General features: G+C 36.9%; 2 protein-coding genes across 8 annotated transcripts; both read left to right on the top strand.

Annotated features, from left to right (window-relative positions):
* The first annotated feature begins 187 nt into the window (after positions 1-187).
* On the top strand, positions 188-5,558 carry LOC138932774 (F-box only protein 33). Its single transcript, XM_070294919.1, has 7 exons — positions 188-605; positions 1,318-1,412; positions 1,501-1,692; positions 1,780-2,181; positions 2,300-2,545; positions 2,628-2,823; positions 2,992-5,558. The coding sequence occupies exons 1-7, from the start codon at positions 270-272 to the stop codon at positions 3,121-3,123; spliced, it is 1,599 nt and encodes a 532-aa protein (XP_070151020.1). The 5' UTR covers positions 188-269; the 3' UTR covers positions 3,124-5,558.
* LOC138932772 (neprilysin-1) lies at positions 3,142-20,873 on the top strand. Of its 7 annotated transcripts, none has more exons than XM_070294916.1 (13): positions 3,142-3,203; positions 14,496-14,999; positions 15,241-15,469; positions 15,625-15,663; positions 16,656-16,901; positions 17,149-17,357; positions 17,828-18,007; positions 18,114-18,325; positions 18,571-18,787; positions 18,868-19,050; positions 19,196-19,358; positions 19,610-19,926; positions 20,137-20,873. In XM_070294916.1, the coding sequence occupies exons 2-13, from the start codon at positions 14,877-14,879 to the stop codon at positions 20,407-20,409; spliced, it is 2,391 nt and encodes a 796-aa protein (XP_070151017.1). In that variant the 5' UTR covers positions 3,142-3,203; positions 14,496-14,876; the 3' UTR covers positions 20,410-20,873. The 7 variants fall into 7 exon arrangements, with proteins under 7 accessions (XP_070151017.1, XP_070151019.1, XP_070151015.1 ...); XM_070294918.1 differs by having other exon boundaries at positions 3,185-3,203; positions 14,500-14,999; XM_070294914.1 differs by lacking the exon at positions 3,142-3,203 and adding an exon at positions 4,944-5,022 and having other exon boundaries at positions 14,500-14,999.
* The last annotated feature ends 166 nt before the right edge of the window (positions 20,874-21,039 follow it).

Below are 21,039 nucleotides of genomic sequence, written 5' to 3'. Positions count from 1 at the left end.
GGTGACAGTTGGAGCGCGAAAGTGAGCGAGTCCGCGCTCGGGGAGGTCGCTATCGCGCGAGAATTGAGTATAAACGTATAAACACATCTCGTGGAGGAAGGGGACTGGGAAAGAGGGAAAGGCTAGGGGGGCTGGCGCGCATACGCATATACCAGACATACCAATATATACCCGTCTCTTCTGTAAATCTCGGCGCGGTCGCAGTCGGCGACGGGTCGAACGACGTAGTAGCGGATGGATCGCGATTCGAGCCGTTCGGTCGGTTGAAAATGATGCGCGCCTGCGACGGGACGTTCGATGTACTATTGGAGAGATTCTGGGCCAGCGGCGCCGTCGCGACGACAACGACGACGACGTCGACAACGGCTGCGGCAGCGGTGGTGAACGACGGCGACGCGGCGACAGAGGAGGCGACGTCGAGAAAGTGCGAGGGGCAGCTGTCTTCGCTGAACGCGACGAACAGCTGTTCGTCCTACAAGCCTGCGAATCGTATGACAGAAATGGCGCAAGAGGACCACGGACCGTCCTGGAACAATCTGCCCAGCGTTATCTTGCAGGAGATATTCTCGTATTTGTCGCACGACACCAGAATAATAGCCTCCCAGGTAAGTAGATAGAGAGACCAAAGAGTGACAAAGAGAGAAAGAGAGAGAGAGAGAGAGAGAGAGAGGGAGAGAGAAAGTCATGTGTTTCCTTTTTCTTCGCTCTTCCAGTGTCCCGATCGTTTGCACTGTAAACTGACCTGACATTGTACAGCCGATAAAAGTCGTCAATCATGCGAAAGCATTTCTTATAGACGATAGAATGTACATACTAATGAGGGGACCCACTATACTATCTTGTTTGACATTACACATCGCGTTGCCTACTTGCATGATTAGGAGTTTAATATACGTCTTTTGTGTCGTGTGACACGCTATTTCGTTACGTTTTCTCTTTACGCTATTTAATAACGAAATAGATAGTGGATATCTGGCTTGAAATATGTCAACGATTATATTTATAATGACAAACATTATTATTATATCTATACGATAAAAAATTATGACAAAAAGCATGAAGATGATACAGTAATTTTTCTTTAAATAAATTCTGTGTATGTTAATAAAATATATAATAAAATTGATTTGCTAAATATGCAATAAAATCATCGTTTGTGAATTTTTTATGTGTCTATATTATTTATATTAATATAATCATGTTAATTTTTATATATAATTTTTTAATAACAATATATAAAACATATATCAATTAATTAAAATTTATACTTAATTGATACAAGATTTGTTTAGTAGATTTGTTATTCTATTTGTACAGGTGTGCAGAAATTGGAGGTACACTCTGTTCCATCCAAGTTTTTGGAAAAAAATCACTTTTGTCTTCAGAGACGAAGACAGCGTTTTGTGGGCTCGGTTTGTAAAATCATATTTATTGTTCATTTATATATATATATATATATATAAATTTATTAAAAGTCGTACACGGTATGTTTTGTTATAGAACCTTGGCAAATTATTTTGCTTTGAGTGTACATGAAGCTACGATTCGTTGGGATCAACCCAGATACATTGATTACGTGGGTGAAACGTACAAGCTCTTGAAACAATTAAGTCATAATAAACAGTTGAGAAAATTATTTTTGGAATTTAATAGCAATGTCTATGACTTTCCCTTCGACAACGAAGATGACAGGTATTCATAAATCGGGTAATCTTATCTGATATACACAAACCAGCTTTTTACATTACATTTGATAAACTTACATTGTTTATTTTTCAGTAACTGTTATCGTTCCACACTAATGGAATCTGTGGCAAATATTATCGAGACTTCTAATTATCTAGAGGCCCTAAGTTTAGGATGCACAGAAGAGTTGATAATGAATATGTTTGTAATTTTGGAACCTCTTCGTCTTCATCATGCCAAACATTTAACGCACCTCAGTCTGGCGTCTGTTAAGGACGACCCTGATTATTATGATTTTTTCGAACTCGATAATACTATTTTTAATTCATTTATCAGATTATCTGTCTTAACTCTGGATTATGAGTTTGTCAGTAATACTTTATTAAAGGCGTTAGACAACGGATGTATGCAAAGACTTGTGATTCATGTACATGGATGGAAAAACGATTATCCAGGAACAACAAATACAGCTTGGCAAATGTTTAGTCAAAAGAAGTAAGTTATACAGTAATTGTAGCGCTAATTAGACAGATTAGAATTATATCTCGGTCACAATAAGAATAATATATACCAGTAAAGAAGCATGCATAAAAAAATATTTCTTTATTCACAGTCCACAATGTGAATTAAGGCTCAACCTTATACACTCTTATGCCGGCGTTAAGGTTTTAGACGACATATTCTGTCCTGCTATGCCATTGACGCATTTGAAAGTATTATTTTGTGAAAACGTTAACAACAGGGCATTGCTTCGATTATCAATGTGGTATTCGCATACACTGAAATCATTGACATGGATAGACTCGATAGATCGTAAGCAACAGATGCCAGCTACATTTGATCCAAACGATCCAAATAGGTAAGAAATATCTTTGCATTTTTCTTTATTGTATTTTCTTTAGCTAGAATATGATATGTACATGATTCTCTATTACACACAGTCCAGATCCTTTAGTATTGGTGGCGTGGAAATGTACTAAGCTTACAAAGATGGTGTTCCTAGGCCACAAATATTATCAAGAGAATTTGTTGGCCATCGCGCGTCTCAGAGGCAATACTCTTAAATTGCTGGTATTTGCAAAAAGTGATATCACATCTGAAAATGAATCGTGGCACAAAGCTGAAAGTATCACGCACGTGAGTATAAATAAATCTTAATATAAAATGAAATTTTTGTAGTAAACCTAAGACAAATGTTTAAGTGTTTCGATGTTTTACTCTGTAAAGTTAAGGGAATAATGATTGTGAAGCCGAGATAGAGAATCTTTTAAAAAATGTTAAGAATATTTGTTAATATATTTATAGGAAATCCGAGATATAATGGGTTTACATTGGATGCCGCTGAGCGATTCGGACCTACCGATGGTGATATTGAATCCTTTCAAAGGCGACAGCAGAGAAGTGATTATGCCATTGGTTCTCAGCGATCAAAAATAATTCTCGATGAGAAGCCAAGGAAAATTTCTACTCAGTGTGATTACCCAATAATCATTTCCAGACCACCAACATTCTCAGAAGTAACGTTATCAAATTGCATCTTTTATTCTTCTATGAGATTTTTTATTTAACGATAAATTATAGATGAAACACGCGTATAAGTTCGAAATCTCGTTACCAACGGCATTATCGTTTCATCGAGTTGAGAATCTTACTGGGTACAATGATGAGATATAGAGAGATAAACGCACATATAATCTCCTCGTTTATGATATTTCTGTCGATTCGTATATCAATGTGATAAACTATAGTCAAGTAGATCTATTTCGACTTGTTGATGGTATATTCAATGCAAATTACGACACATTTGCAAACAATGAGACAATCTCTTCAGCTAAAAGAGACGATCTCTTCAATGATTTATATGCATTGTAACTTTCTTATGGAAAACCATATGAATCGCGTTTTGATGTTGACAAAGTAATGCTAGAAATGATCACGCGTACATATATTAAGAACGATAAATTATTGTCCTTATCGCCTATAAAAAATCGATATTGAAAAGAAACCAGAATACATTTTATATAATTACAATACTATTCTGGTCAAAGAGAACTGTGCATTTTAACGACATGGCTGAAGATTGCAATGCAAAGTCTGCATTGTGAATGTTTAAAGAGATCTGTAAAGCTCAACAGAACTGAAACAAGAATACGCGAAGGTCTCTTATCCAGCAGAAAAAGAAAAAGCTGCAGCACATTGAAGAGAAAAGGAGAGATTCGGATCTTGTGATCTTCCATTGGAAAGAATAACAAAATTCCAAACGTATGTAAGTAAAAAAACGCGCGTTTAACAACATATTTTTCCAATTCTCTGGGAAGTTAGGTAATAGCGAGCGCCAAGAGAAATGACGTGCGAAAGTCAAACTTCTAGTAAAACTTCGCGAAGAGTTCATTAAATAAGCGGCGCATACGAGTATAAAGAGTATCGTGCTCGAGAAAAAGGCAACAAAAGAACGCCAAGTATTGATATAGCGATCCGAGGTTATTTTTAATACCAAGACCAATCGGACGCTTTTGTACAAATGTTAACGTATGCGCACCGAAAAAATCGGCTTGATATAAAGTATGTGAAACAAGCGTAGGCGCGAAAGAATGACAAAAAATCGCTCGAAATACAGCCTGTTCATGTATTGCTTTCGACAGGTGATAACAAATAGTAATCGAATGTGAGTAATACTTAAATATATAATCATCTATACTCATCGTGCTCTTAGCGACCGCTGATGACGAACACACGAGTATAAATGTGTATCTGTAAATTCGAAGATATTAGTCGCTAATCGTATATGTATGTATATGTATGTATAACTGTATTATCTGTCGAACTTTAAATACGTCAACATCCGAACGCAGTGCGTATCTATTTCTGTCGTATAATCAATACTGATGATTTTTTGAGAGTGTGTTTACAAGACAGAGAGAGAGAGAGAGAAAGAGAGCGATCCGTAACAAAGATAGAATACCAAAATGCAGCCGTATACACAGTTTACTATTTCGAGAGATTATTTACTTTTTTTTCGAGCCCTTGTATAATTATATATTACATTATCATGTATCATAACTTGTAGTCACATATAACATTGTGTTTTTTATATGTGGTTTCTGTACATACATCTCCATGCGTTCGAGACACTGGATACACGCGCGAACAATGCGGAATCGCGCGCGGAAGAGTACACGAAGAGAAAACGAATACAAGAAAAAGCGGAGAGGCAAAAACAAGCGGAACAAAAATGAGAAACAATATATAATGGAGAGGGGGAAAAAAACGTTTCTTTTCGACAAACGACCAGCTGTTATACAAGATGAACGGGCCTTAATATGTACCTGAGTCGCGGTAAGGGTAAATTCATTGAGAAATCTATCACGCGACATTCACCATAGAGAGATAACCACCTTATAACTATTGCGTCCTTGCGAACATGCGTACACACATATACGCGTTCGCCAGGACTACGGCTACGAATTTGAGGTATATCACGCTCGTGCAAGTGCCCTTTCATTTCGTATTCCGCGCGTGTATATTTTTACATCAGAGGAAAGTAGAGAGAAAATCTAACGCAAAATGAGAGAAATATGTAACTAGGGGTTTCCACAAGAATCGTAGTTATTACTGTACGATAGGCGGACATAATGTACTAACAAATTGTTCGCTAAATATCGATTCTGTGCGGGACAGGACGAAAACTTTATGAAGTGTAATCTTACGTTTCTTCTCGTTTTTCTTTCAAACGAATGGAAATTTCGCGTAAAGAAGAAGAAGAAGAAAAAATATATTTGGGGATGCGGTATCCAGCGTATGAGTGTGATAAATGAGCGAGAGAGAGAGAGAGAGAGAGAGAGAGAGAGAGAGAGAGAGAGAGAGAGAAATAACGAACATGAGAGTAAATATACATAAGTGTGAAAAAAAGCCATGCGACAATTGCGCGAAAGCAGGTTTAATAGCGTGCAAATAGAGGAAGAACGAGAAAAATTAACCGAGAATGGGGAGCGAAATGATACGCGTTTGAATATAAATGGATATATCCGCGAATCGTAGAAACAAATCAAGTGATATGATAGTACCATCTCTGCGAGTTCTCTGTATTAAGTAATATCGTAGAAGGCAATCGTGCAGCCGCTTGATGTGGGCACAACGCAACTAAATAACCACGTGTATAATAACACGACAAAACCACAAGTATAAGACTGAAACTGCCGAAAGAGGTGTATATTACAACACAAATCAAGTGAGTTGCACGTTGTCGCGCAAGAGTAGTCGACACCATATTCATAAAAAAGAAGAGGCGAGGGATGGAAGGCGCATTCTTTGCAAAAATCGTCGATAAAGTTCCGTTGATGAACACGATCATAGTTTTTCTTCAATTTCTCGCGTGTTTTAAAGGCCTTTCTCCTTTCCACGTTGCTTTCCATCTTAGCCTCGTCGAAATCGCTTCGAAGTCGTTCGCGCAAACGCGAATATTTATGAATATGCGCGTCGCGAAAGCGAAACAAAAATAAAGGGATGGTGCACAAGCTAGCGTGTAGATTGGAATAAGCCCTGAGAGAGCTCACTCGACAGCGAGGTTCTCGTAACCGATATTATACACTTAAACCCTTTAAAGCAGCCTGCCAAGAATCAAAATACTGTAAAATATCAAACGAACGCTAGCCAGTACAGAATGCTAAGATCTATTTTTTAAGAAGCGAATGTATATTTTTGTACTAAGGCAGGCCTTAGCGTGTGATCGTGTCTTCTTGCGTGTAATGGCGAGACCGAGAGCTGTGATTATAACACGTGTTGGCTATACAAGGGACAGGGAGAATAAGATCAACACGGGAAATATATATCGAGAGTAATCTGCGCATCAGCATGCGAACAACATAGGGAACACAAGACGAGAATCCCTGATCGAATGTTACCGAGTGAGCTGTAAGCATAGACAGGGCGTTATTAAAAAAAATCGAGAATAAAACATCTGTGATAAAATAGAAAATCTTACAAGCGTGTTCGAGAGAGAGAGAGAGAGAGAGAGAGAGTGGCTGAAGATCGGCGGGTGTAGGTAGAAAGTAGGAAAAAATCGAAAGAGAGAGAGGACTGAAGAGAATCAGAAATCCACGCGCGTGCATCGATGAAACTTGGACGCGCAAGCGATTCCTTTGAGACTTGAGACGGAGCCGGTGATCTCGATCTGTACAAATAATTATTGGCAGCGGATCAAAAGAAAGAAAGAGAGAGAGAGAAAATATAAGAGATTGTCTTTCGAAAGCAAGACAAGCTTGGTCTAACTAGGCAAACGACGACCCGACTAGCTCATCTCGATCGCGCGCTCTAAGTGGATTGCAACGCACGTTTATTTTAATTTTTTTCTTCTCGGCCAGCGATCAGACGAGCGCGTCCTGCAAGAGCCGCGGTACACGAGTGTTTTTTCCCTTTACACGAAAACCGCTCCGTCTTTTGACATTCCATAATGAGATGCGAAGATCGGAGACACGTGCGACCGCGTTGACGCGCTAAATGATTACTGACACGCTTCGCCGGCTTCCTATAGACAATGTTGGTCCTCTCGACTCACCGCAGATAGAGAACTTTTACGCTGCAGCGGTCTTGGCGTTCCTCCTCCGCGCGGAGATGAAATTCGCCGCTGACGGTGAAGCGCGCGCGCATTTAGATAAATTATAGTAGAGAGAGAGAGAGAGAAAGAAAATCTTAAATTATCGTTGACTGAAATCAAGATCGCACAAGATTATCGGAATACAAGTCGAGTATGCATATGTATATAATAGTTGATGATTTTGACACGGACACGCGATACGGAGACGCATTTTGTCAAACCCGCGCGAACGAAACAATCGTCGTCGGGTCACCGTCGGCGGCCACGAGTAGTATAAGTTCCTAAAAAGAAATAATTTACACACACACACATATACACATGAATATAAGCGAAGATAAAATAAAGAGAGGCCGGCATGCGAATACGCCCTCATGTACGAACAAAGAGAGAATATTCGGTAGTTCGTCCATTCGTTTGTTTGTTTTCGGTGCTTTCCAATCTTTTCGGACACACGGTAACATCGAGCAACATTGTCATTACTTAACAAAGTATTATATACCTACAATCTCCATTCCATTCGACGGGAATGAGCGTAGCATATTGTCGCTAGGAAGATCGGTCAGAGGAAGCACGATCGTCGAGCGAGTCGACTCTAAAGAAGCTGAAAAGTATTGCGTGGTATCGATCGGAGGCAGATTATCTCTGCTATTTTATACGAGTTGTTTGTTTTGATGATAATGATGATGCGAATAAGATATTCGATAAATTATTAATTTAAGTATCAAACACACAAAGATCCTATTAATCCTAGGAAGCGCACGAGCGAGTAATATAATGCCTAATGAGTTTTCGTAGACACGCTGATCTTCGGGTGTCGATCGATCTTACTTCAATTGAACATTCAGACTTGCGTTAACTTTTAAAACGCGCGGTTCGTACATATTCCCGATTATTATATTGTACTTGCCGTTACGATGTTAGCGATCATCGCGTTTCGTTTGTGCTGTATAAATGATTTCTTCCCCCATCGGGGGAAATGCATGGGGACAGAAAAGATGACGATGTCGCCAGATAGACACGCGTATTCCTCTACCGAGATCGTATTCACACGTAAGAGGTGAAGAAGACAGCGTTAGATGTAAGCAACGAAGCGTATGTAAGCGAGAAGCGAAAGTCCGTAATCAAGCCTGAAGATTTTCTTTCGCAATGGGCTTTGCGAGTACAACTGGGGGCCCAAATATTGTATATCTTGTCGCTATGTTCGTTCGTAATTTTGAATGAAGCTTTAGAACGATATCCTAGCTCTGTTAGTTGCGTGCGAGTGCGTGCACGCGACCTATATGTATGTAATCGTCGCGTGTGCATGCTAATGAAGAAAAATTGTGCTCCGCCACGTTACGATGGTACTACGCGATCATCGAAGAACGGAAGATTCAGGGATTCAAGGCCTCGAAAACTTGGGCATTTCGAGATTTTGAAGTTTCCGGGACTCTAGGATTCACACGGATTTCAAAGTAACTGTTAACAAAATCATTCGTGTCATACATATGAATGATTTTGTTAACAATTATTGAAGATGATCCATAAAGGAACGGAAACAGATTTAATAGCGAGAATTAGCGTCGCTTTTCTCATATGTAAAAGTTTTGTTGATTAGATGACTTTGATGTATAATTTATTACATTCGATGCGGACGATCAACAATCACGGGACAATCGCGATCAGCGTTAATTAATTAATATACATGCTATATATTGTGTCGCACATTCTCGTATCAATATAATGCACGTTACGCAGAGATGTAATTCGAGATGTCGAAGAAAGGGAATATATTAGCGAGAGGCTTTGAGTCTTCTGGACCGTTTTGCTTTCCAACTTTTCCTTGGCGATAACGTAACGCTAGACGTGAATCTGAACAAGAAATTTTATCGAAAAAGATCTTTTCGTCGCGCGTCTAGAAATTGAAAGAGATCACTAATGTTCTCAATATTACACCATCGCTAAAGAGAAGTCGTCTCCTTCATGAATAAAAGATAGTCGTCTTATTATGATACATTCTTTCTTTCGAACAGAGAGTCCGCGGACAGAATAAGCGAACCTCAAGACGTGATCGTCCCTATTATCTCGAGGACGTATCTCGTTTTCGGCTGTATAGTTCTACTATATGTACAGGAAAGGGTTTATACGCGGAGATATATACTGGACCCGTCGTTTCCTTCTCGTATGTCGTCGATGAAAAATCGACGGAATGACATCGAAGTTTAGCATTGAAGTCTCACTCGTTGCTGCTTGCGACATTGAACCATCATTCGAATAAAATCACAATCGCGCTACATATTTTTTTTCGTCAATGTAATCACGTTACATACATAAATACACATACACACAATATATATACAATGCCGAATAACTGTCTGATTTAACACGATGTCAAGATTAACGAATTATAAAATGTATATGTATGTACGTTGCGTACTCGTCTATGCGTATTATTGTGTGCATGAGCGTGCCGACGAGAGAGGCTTCGCGATCGTAGATTAAGGATTAATTCGATGAGACGAATCGCGCGAGAGGGTCGGTTATTAATTTTTCGCTGTCCCTTGTGCTTATTGTATCTGTTCGAACCGGCCGCGAGTAACAGCGTGCCGGTATTAGAGAAACGAAACTCGTTGTAATCGTGCATTATTTTTTAAGCACATCTATCGATGTTAGTTAGAGCCTTTTGATGTTCTCGACGCGCGTAGAATTCAAATAAACGGGTATGGAAATTAATGCACTACATACACAAGCACAATTAGAGAATCACTCTTCTTCAAAGAGATATCTTTATAAAGATATCTCGTATACACATCAAAATATTTATTGTAGAAATTTATCTTAATGCTTTAACGGACCATACTAAATCACAATTACATACAGAAGGCTTAATGAAAAATGTCATGCCTATAGATTACAAATAGTGGATCTACCTGAATGTTAATCAAATTTTTTGTTACATGATATGTGCCAAAACATATCGCTTCAACTGTGATTATCTTTCTTTCAACTTTAAAATCTAGTCCAGTTAATTGTTTTGTTGAATAATTATATATACACACACACACACACACATATATATATATATATATAACGTTTTATATTTTAATTATATGTATACAATGAAATTTTATTATATACATAATTAAAATAAGTTTATATTGATTTGATATATATATTTCTAGCAATGTGTACTTATTTTTGAAATACGATTTTTGACATAAGGTCCTTTATATTAATTCCTTTAATAATAAAAAATTATATAAATTCGTTATATATATATTTATTTTTGTGAAATAAACTTTTGTTTAGAAAAGTTCTGCATGTAGGCCTTCGAAAATGTAGATCCACCATTAACAATTATTATAAAATTCGAAGAAGGGGTAGCATTTTTCGTAGATATATTTAACACAAAACGCATTTCTTAATCAGTTTATCCTTGATTATGTAATTTTGTGTTTTAATACACACATGTACATAAATGTGATATTTTAGCTTTTTCAATTACTGAATGTGTTAAATTTACAAAAATCAGCATTTCGAAGCAGTGATTTCTTAATTGTTGCTAAGCAATGAGCGTATAATCATCATCGATCGATTTCACGGACGTCGAGACGTATATTTGTGGCTACGCGTTTTAATTTTTTATTTGCCGTTATGCATTGTGTGATCAACAATAGAAAACATACTCTATCTATTCCTTCGAGTAAGATTGGACTTAACGCTTTGACGACAGGTGCTGAATTTGCATGCCGAGTTTTTGCTTAAATATGTAAGATCGATTTGATCGATTTATAATTATCATCAGCAATAATATACTTCCCATCTTACAAGCAAACATCTTTGGGATCTTTTATTAATTGCTCTTTTGCTATCGTTTATTGTCGAATTTATTTTTGTAAAATTGGTTTAGAACGTCGTAAACATATAAAAATCGAAGAAGATGCATTAAAAGAGATAATAAACAAACTTTACAAGATCAAATTAATATTTATAAGAATGAACAACATCGTTGTCATCGCGTTAAGTCATCGTGCGAATATAGGAGTACGTAATGTTATAGAGAAAGAGTAGTTTCGATTTTTGCTCCATTCGGTCACTCTTATGTGCTCGTTCCTAGATTACACGGAAACGCCAGTCGAGATATTTAATTGTGTTCGGTGTACAATGTGATATGTGTTTTCTTTTTTATTTTTATTAAATACATCTCTCTTTTCGAATTACTTGCGGAACTGCGCGTCACTCTTGCAGCTTCGTACATTTATAAATTTCTAATCGTATATTTATCTCGGCACATTCTTGACTCGTAACACACGAGTTTTACACGCCGCGAGTTTCGTCTTCCGGCTGAAGAACCCGCGATGTGTCGAAACCATCCCGAATTATAATTCTGAAGTGACATCACGAAGACGTTTCTCGCATATTTTCGACGTTTTTGTGATCGCAATCTTGAAATATTATCGTAAACCTGCGCACAAAGACCGAGGCGTTCGTCATTACAATACCCGTTACGCATCTGCCTAGAAATCTGTTATTGTATAACTCCAATATTATCCAATTTTTCATGGATATGTAGTTCCGGGCGAGCATCTTTACATGCCGGAAACGTTTAAACTATCGCGTAATCAGTATTCTTTCGATTTCAAAGTCCCGTTGGAGATTGTATATCAATTTATTGTTTTTACGTCCGAGTCTTGTAATAATAGAAATCAAACGGTTTTTTTTTTTTTCGAATATGTAAGTCAATTTTTAAAAATGTATGAATCGATAAATAAATAATACATGGCATAATAAAATAACTCGCTTATTTTTTCTCTGTATTTATAATAATTAGTTTGTAAATATAATATATAAATATGTAATTAAGATCATTCTGGTTATTATGTCGCAAAAAAATTAAATATTTACCATTAGTGAATAGAATAATTTTAATGATGAATTTTCTTTCTTAAAAATGTATTTTCCTTCAAATATCTCCCTTTAAAAATCTTCTATATTCTCAGACATATATTGTAAACAACATTTTAATATATATTTTTCTTTCTTTAAAGAGAGAAGCTTAGAACAGCGAAATAAATCACAAATAGGATCTCCACATGTTAGTTCGAAGGTAATCTTTGTTGTGTAAAAAAAAATTTAAGAAATGAGCTCTTCGATTATTGTATATTTATCGTAACCCATCGTGTGTCGATGATTTGAAATGATTTCTGATAATGCGGCTGCTTTCTAAATTTTTCTATAAAATATTAAACTTGGAAGAGAAAGAAGGACATGAAAAGAAGTCAATCTATTAATAGATTATAGACTTATAAGAGAGAAAATTCTGATTTTATATTAAATTTATATTACATATTTATATCTTGCATCAGTTCTATCAAAAGGGAAGTCTTTACTCATAAGTAAAGACTTCGCAATATCCTTTATACTCTCGACAGATTTGATTGTCCGATATATAATTCTTGCAAGGGTCCCCTGTGTACGCGTTGGACAAATTATATCGTCGTACGTCGCATTCTCAAACTCTCATCCCCTTCTTGCAGAAAAGCAACCCCCGAGTAGCTTCGAGAGTTGCCGTTGCGCGTCGTAGCACGGATCCGAGACCATCGCTGCATTGCAGCATCGACCGGTTCTTTTTTTTTCCCCCGACCTCGGGGTAGCACCCCTCCCCCCCATCCGCCACCTCCTCCCCGTACCTTCGCGTGGCGGCGCGCCCGCCCCTCTCGACGCACCCTCTCTCGCGTCTTCTCTTCTCTGGGTATCGCGCCACCACCGACGATGGAGAGGCTTCGATCGACACCCCCCGACAGTTTTTCGCAGGACGCTTGTTGCTTCTGTATACGAGCTACGAACATGAACTCGCCCTGAGATCGCAAATCCTGCGTTGCGTTTGATTCTGGGATCGTTCCTGTTCGTCGCGGTGAATAAATTCTGTCGAAAGTGTCACCTCGGATACGATAATTCTCGTAATGAACGTTAAACCGATCGCTAATTATGCCAGGTACACGTTATCCATAAATGCGAGCACCATGTAATGCGCGAGTCTTACATATTGTCGACTATTCAAATTCTTCGAAGTGATTTATTCGAGGACTTATCGAAATTAACTGATTAAAAATATATTATTTTTATATTCTCTGTGTAATATGTAAAGATCTTTTGTGTATATTATTTTTGTACTTTTATGTTATTATTATTATATATTTTAACATAATTATTTGAAACCTGATACGTGTATATATAGGGTGAGTTGTTCTTTAATACGCTAATTCAATAATATGCGAAAAAACCCGGAAAATTTATAGCTATTACAATGTTGTAATACCTGTTAAGTTATAAGCGATGGAAGTTTATAAGTTATTGGGAATATCGAGTTTCTGATGTATAATTAGCTAATGAAATTTTTTCTTCTTCAGTTAATCTATATTTTAATAGATCTTTTATACTCGCAACAAAGTTATCAAGTCTAATGTTGATAATTAAAAATAAAAGAAAACTGTGATTTTTACAGCGTATTATGTATATATTCGCGATATAATACTTATCATTAATGTTATTTTAAATTTAAAAAATTCATCATCATATATTATATACATGTCTGATTTAAATAGACATGTGGAATTATTTCGTAAACATAGTGGAAGATATAAAGAAATTATCCATAATGAAAATTATTCGGCATAATTGATATAAGTAAAAATTCTTCGATTGAAGGAAAGATATGATGTTATACAATATAAATAGTATTTTTTTTTTTTTATGAATAATTTTTATGAATTTTAATAAGAAATATATTATACGAAAATTGTTTTCTCTTCCTTCTTTTCTTTAATAAGGTTTCTTCAAATCATCTTGAATTTTTAAAATAAAGCCTACCAATTCCCTAATAATCTTTCAATAGACATTCATCTATTAATTATTATTTAATTACTATAATGTGCGAAGTATTATAATATATTGAAGTTTTATATGATACAAATTATTCTCCTACTTGTATCATTAGATATAAGCAGAAAGTATGCATATGAATTAATAGAGTTTTAATCTTTCTTTTAATATTCTAGAAAGAATAAGCTAGATAAGCATTGATATACAATCAATATCAATGTAAGATATAGTGTTTCCTTTTTTGTATCGTATTTTTTATATAATATCTTCGTTAATTATAGATATCGTGAATGCCAGAGTGTGCAAACGTCAAATTTTTTTTTTTGTGAGAAGTAAAAAATTTGTGTTCTTCTAGCCAGATCATAGAATTAAACCATTGCATGATGATCGATTGAGAGAGCTCTCGCTCTTCCTTCAAATTTACTTCGAGGGATGATGATTGACCGGCAATGGCAACTTTGCGGGCGCGCGAACGCACCGCGGATCTCGAAGGCGTTCGCGAAGGATCGCGGCATATCTGCGCCGTTCCCGTCATAACCTGAAGATACATATATAGGCAAAAGAGTGTTCGTTCTGCGTATCCTGCGAGCTCCTGAGATCTCCTTCCCGCGTTCTGCGCTTCCCGCAGGCATCGCGAGAAGGCCGCGCCGCGGATCGCGAACTGTCCCTCCGATGAGCAAGAGCTACCTGTCGCTCGCATCGAAAGGGCATCCCGCGAAGGATCAGCGAGGCGAGGATGAAGTCCGAGAGAAACAACGGATATCTACGAACCACTACCGTCGTCGCCGAACAGCCGGCCGATCTGTCAGGATCGGGATCGATTGCTCAGGACGGTGCTCCCACTGCGAATCCTCTTCAAGTACGTGGATCTCATCTCGATGATTAAGCTGCTTCAGAGTATCGTGTGCTCCTTAAGAATCCTCGCCAATATTCCTTGGCATTTTCGAGTCATCAATAAATAAATAAATAAATCAATTTTCATTTCTTTCTAAAGTATCAATGAATAAAAGCACTATGTATTTACCTTTTTTTTTTCTTTCTTCTTGCTCGATTTAAAGAAAATTGTGGATTGCTTTATGTTAATTGATTATATAATTAAGGTGACTTATGGTTCACGTGGCGGTACTACCACAACCGTTCTCCAACATCCGGTCAAGCCGCAAAGGCCAATTGGTATAACACGTGCTACCTCAATTACACGAAGACGAAGAGGGACAGCGAGTAGACAACGTTTGCTCGGTGTGTTGGCTATCACTTTGCTGGCGATTTGCCTCTTCATACTTCTGCTATTGGCGTTAAACACCAGCCGTGAATGCGTCCGAGAGCCTCGTAAGTTTTCTCCTTTATTATTTATCGACGATGCTTTTTTTAATAAATCTTGAAATCGAAAGAATTTTAAGATTTAAAGAGATTAAATAACAATGTAAAAATGAAAGATTATCTTAAATAATGATTACATCTCTATCATATTTCTCTATTTTTAGAGCCGAATGTTTGTATGACGGAAGAATGCGTCCGAACAGGTACATTCTTTTAATTTATTTACATTTTTCTTTAATTATTTCTACTTCTTTTAATCCTTAACACATTCTTTTAATAATATATTTCTATATTAAATTTTAATTTGTAATAAATTTGTAAAGGTGTCATGACTCAAAAAACAAAACTTCAAAATCGGTTTGAAATATGTATATCGTTTCATAAAATTCCTCAGATATTTAAATTAGTCAAGATAGCAACTTCAGTGACTGACCGTTTCATTAATAAAATAATATCATTAATACTAAATGTTGTAGCATATTATATATGTTCATTAATTTTTCACATAATTTGTGACATAATTTAAAATAATAATAATTAATCTAGGCGAGAAGAGATACACATAAGTCAATACAAGTCGATATATGAATTAAATACCATTTGATGATCAGGACTGAACACACAGAAGATACATAATCTACTTCTAAATTCAATTATTATAGTTCTTGTCGTGTAAATCAATCATAACTTTGATTGACAAAATCGAAAAGATTTTTAAACTTAAATTTTTCTAAAAAAACGAGCCAATTTTATTTTGATAATACTTTATATATTGAAAAAAAGAGAAAATGAGAAATCAAGTATATTTTTAATGAATAATCATTGGTTTTGATCATTGAAGTCTGTACATAACATAACGCTTTTTCATATCATTCTCATATAGAAAAAAAAAGCAAATGGAAGAAGAGAGAAAGGAAAAGGGGACAGCTTTGTTCTTTAAATGCATACGTATTGAAAGGCATTTGCTTGGCATTCATTATAAAACTAAACATATTTTTCCCATTATAGGATATAAAATAAACTTTCTTGGATTGTGTTTTACTTTGAAAGAGACATATGACGCTTGGAGTTATCTCCCTCGTCATTTCATTATGTACAGATTTCAGTGGTTTTAACATAAATATATATATAACGTCTGTTATAAGTCAATCAAAGATCGAGTGATAATAACAAGAGGGGTTTCATTGTTATATAGCGGCGAGTTTATTAACGGCGATGGATAGTACCGCGGCGCCATGCGTAGACTTCTTTCAATACGCCTGCGGCACGTGGAATCGATTGCACGTGATACCGGAGGACCGAAGCTCCGTCAGCACCTTCGAAGTACTGGCCGATCAGCTGCAGGTGATCCTGAAGCGCCTACTTGAGGAGCCGCCTAATGCGGATGACAATAACGCTACTCTCAAAGCGAAGACGTTCTACAGGTCGTGTATGGACATCCGTGGGTATAAATGATATACAGGGTGCTCTTTCGAAAAAAAGAATTATCGAGATCTCCCTTTCTTCTTCATGTAATTGTAGAATCTTTGATGAATTTAAATTTTATATTTAAATATCTGTGAATAAAAATATTTAAAATTGATACTTAAAAAGTTTTCTCTCATAAACTAATAACATAAATTGTACGCATAAAAGAGATAACGTGTATCTCGCATATCTTACAAAAACAAAATGATATAAAAACGCAGCTCGCATACGTGAGATCGGGGATGCCCCGTTGAAGAAGATCCTGGAGCGTCTCGGTGGCTGGCCGGCAGTAGTAGGAGCGTCTTGGAAACCGCCGCCTTATCCGCTGGAAGTTCTTCTAGGTCGTCTACGCGGCGAGTACAACGAGGGTGTGCTGTTGGAACAATGGGTCGGTCCGGATGATAAGAATTCCTCGGCCAACATCCTCCAGGTGCGCCGGCAAAGTAAGGCCCCGTCAGTCGATGACTATACAACGTCGTAACATACGGGAGTCGTTTGAATTTTATCTGGACTTTTTCTATTCCAAAATTCTAAAACAATATTTAAGATAAATCATATTTCATTTATTCGTTCATGTAATCTGCCTTCTTAGAGGAATATATATTTTTTTGGAAGAATGATTACAGAAAATTGAACAATCAAATAATTATTATGTCTCATAAAATTTACGGGAGTAGCATATATGTCATTTCAAAAAACTTGTGCTTACAATTAGATATGATTTAAAATAAAAAGTCTAGATCATCTTTACGTCTCTCGTATTATCCCGCTAAGTTTTCTTGCCAATATAAAACTGGCTGCCTTTAAGAAAACTTAACTTAAGCAGAAAACTTAACTTAAAGCAGAAAGTAGTTTCAGGAAACACTGTAAGGAAATATAACAACGTTTTCATTTATGCAGTTGGATCAGATGCAATTGGCATTGCCTAGCAGAGATTATTACTTGAAAAAGAGCAGCGAAGCCGAATTGAAGGCTTATCATAATTATATGACGAGTGTCGCTATCTTGCTTGGTGCGAACCCTCCTTCAGCGGGAGAGGAGTTTAATCGAGTGATCGTTTTGGAGAAACAGCTTGCCAATGTACGTCTTCTCTCTATGTTCATCGCAATTTTATGTAGTTCATCTAAAAAAATTTCGGAATAATTAAGAAACACATTAATCTTTTAATTAAATCCCGCGGTTTCAGGCTTCATTACCAGAAGCGGACAGGCATGATACTTCGGCGATTTACCGGAAGTTAACATTGCGAGAATTGCAGCGAGAAGTGCCACAGTTACAGTGGCTCGTTTACTTACGAGAGTTCATGAGCGTGCCAATCGACGAAGATGAACCAGTCGTGACATACGCAATGCCATATTTCGTGCAGATGGGCCGTATCATCTCGAAGACGGATCGCAGGTAAATTTATAATTTTAATTATCTTAATTTCACCAAATTAATTAAATTTTTAAATCCTTGGATTCTTCATTTTCTCAAAATATTTTCAAGTTTTCTCTTTGCGAACCCTTCAAGTTTTCATTTTCTGTAAGACCATAAATATATTGAGGCTATTACTATAATAATTCCTCGGTAAAATTTAATTGAGTTCGAGAGTCTTGGATTTCGCGAATCTTTGAAGTTTTAATCGAGAATAAATTTTACAGAACTTTACACAACTATATTCTGTGGCGGCTCGTCATGTCAATTATGCCTCACATGATCAACGAGTATCAGCAGAAGCGGATCGAATTCCGTAAAATTCTGCTGGGTATTCTCAGCGAAAGGAATAGATGGTCGCAATGCGTCGAATGGACCAACAAAAAACTTGGTATGGCGGTGGGGGCTCTTTTTATACGCGACAATTTTAATCACGAGAGCAAGGTAAGTATCCTCTATTCTGAAAATGATCTACATTCGATTGATATTTTCTTGTTTTATAAATCGGAATAACTGTTTTTCAGGAGACTGCTCTAGAGATGATTCGAACGATTCGCGAGGCTTTTAATGAATTGCTGAGCGAAAATCATTGGATGGACGACGAGACCCGAATGGTGGCAAAGAAGAAAGCCGACTCAATGAACGAGCGAATCGGATATCCGGAATTTTTGAAAGATCCAGTCGAACTCTCTATGGAATACGTGATGGTAAGAATTTTTATTTTACAATCATATCGTACATTATATTTCATTTCATTTATATAAATTATTCTAAGCTGATTTATTTTCTCTTTTTTATATGTTTTTAATTCGAAATTCATTATATTATGTACAAAGAATTATTTAATTTTAGCTGAACATAACGGAAAATCGCTTTTTGGAGAACATCTTTGCCCTGCTCAAATACGATGCTTATCATAATCTGCAAAAGTTGCGAAAGCCGGTCGACAAGAATAAATGGTCGACTGAGCCTGCTGTGGTGAATGCTTTCTACAATCCTAATAAAAATGATATAGGTCAGTCGCGTATATTATCTACAAATCATCATTATCATCATTTTAACGGCTAATCATCGTCACGACTTAAAAATTCGATGACAGTTTCAAGTACCTAGGAGTTTCAATGTAGAATCGCTTTGTAATTTTTAATAGTTTGAAGATCTACAAGATTTTAAAAAATGTAAAAATCTCATCAGCCTAACAATGCAACCTTAATCGTAATCGCATTGATAAATAAACATTAATCGTTTTGTATGGTATTATTTTAGTATTTCCTGCCGGGATTCTACAGCCGCTTTTTTACTCTCAGCACTTCCCCAAGTCCTTAAATTATGGCGGTATTGGTGTAGTGATCGGTCACGAAATTACTCATGGCTTTGACGACAAGGGTCGTCAATTCGACAAGGACGGCAACATGATGCAGTGGTGGAACAATGTCACTGTCAGGGCATTTCGCGAAAGGGCGCAATGCATCGTAGACCAGTATTCTAGATACAAGTTGCAGGAAGTGAATCTATACATCAATGGTAGAATGACTCAAGGGGAAAATATCGCCGACAACGGCGGTCTCAAGCAGTCCTTCAGGGTAAGGATAAAAATACGCTATGTGCAAAGCAACGTGCGTTTCAAAGATGCTAAATTTCTGAAAATTATTAAAGAGACCGGATAATTATACATTTGAAAAAAATAAATTAAAAGTACACGCTGATTCAAAGAGAATGCATGTAGGGCTTTTAAATTTAAATACGAAATGTACTTACGGAGTCGACGATAATCTCCCTTCGTCAAATGTTAGGCTTACAAGAAATGGGTCTCTATCCATGGCGAAGAACCGTTGCTGCCGGGAGTGAATCTCACGCACGATCAGTTGTTCTTCCTCAATTACGCGCAGATCTGGTGCGGTTCCATGAGGCCGGAGGATGCTCTCACGAAGATCCGCAGCAGCGTGCATTCGCCCGGTCCGGTACGGGTGCTGGGTCCCTTGTCAAACAGCGAGGACTTTGCCAAGGCTTACAGTTGTCCGCTGGGCTCGCCAATGAATCCCAGAAAGAAATGCAGCGTTTGGTAGCTCGTGCTCCTTTCGGTGATATATGAAATATATCACCTCGATATATAATCAAAATTGCACAAGACGAGGATCGTAGAAGCTAAAAATTCCGAGCCACGCACGGGATTTGAGAGCCTGCGTCCTCTGACCGCGCATTTGGCGTTAAAGAATTAAATTCAATCATTATCTTGTACATTTTGCATGAATTCAATGAGATATTAATATCCAACAGGACCCGATGTGTTGAAATATATTTTAGAAAAATAAAAAAAATTTAGATTTGCATTTAAGAGGGAGCTTTACATTCTCCCGATCCTTCAGCTAACGCTAAATGCACGATAGGAATATGTGGCAAAAAATTATATAAAATTATAAACGTATCATGCCCGAAAATTTCAAGGATCTGCGGATTCCTTTATCATCCTTGCATAGCACGGTACTGCTTGTTTTTGTGTAATAAATATCGAAACGAAATAAAAAATGATGTTATGATTGACAACTGGTCTTTTACTTTTTGCATGTCACTTTTTGTATGTGTGAACGTTGCTTGCTCGAATCATCTGAAAAAAAAAGATACAAATTTTATGTATTAGTGATGCTTGAACTAAAGATCGTTCGAATCGCTATGACACAATAGCGAATTGAAGAATT

Source organism: Polyergus mexicanus, unplaced genomic scaffold (genome assembly GCF_030449975.1).
Source record: "Polyergus mexicanus isolate NDT 795.1 unplaced genomic scaffold, iyPolMexi1.0 SCAF_4, whole genome shotgun sequence".
Classification (NCBI taxonomy): Eukaryota; Metazoa; Arthropoda; class Insecta; order Hymenoptera; family Formicidae; genus Polyergus; species Polyergus mexicanus.
The sequence above is the reverse complement of the archived record's forward strand: the minus strand, read 5'-3'. Positions and strand labels throughout refer to the sequence as shown.

Excerpts from the sequence above, each read along its gene's own strand:
- LOC138932774 (XM_070294919.1), top strand. The coding sequence starts at position 270 with ATGATGCGCGCCTGCGACGGGACGTTCGATGTACTATTGGAGAGATTC. Across the intron at positions 1,413-1,500 it reads GACAGCGTTTTGTGGGCTCG|AACCTTGGCAAATTATTTTG; the intron begins GTTTGTAAAATC and ends GTTTTGTTATAG. Across the intron at positions 1,693-1,779 it reads TTCGACAACGAAGATGACAG|TAACTGTTATCGTTCCACAC; the intron begins GTATTCATAAAT and ends TTTATTTTTCAG.
- LOC138932772 (XM_070294916.1), top strand. The coding sequence starts at position 14,877 with ATGAAGTCCGAGAGAAACAACGGATATCTACGAACCACTACCGTCGTC. Across the intron at positions 18,788-18,867 it reads ATTTTAATCACGAGAGCAAG|GAGACTGCTCTAGAGATGAT; the intron begins GTAAGTATCCTC and ends ACTGTTTTTCAG. Across the intron at positions 19,359-19,609 it reads TCCTAATAAAAATGATATAG|TATTTCCTGCCGGGATTCTA; the intron begins GTCAGTCGCGTA and ends GTATTATTTTAG.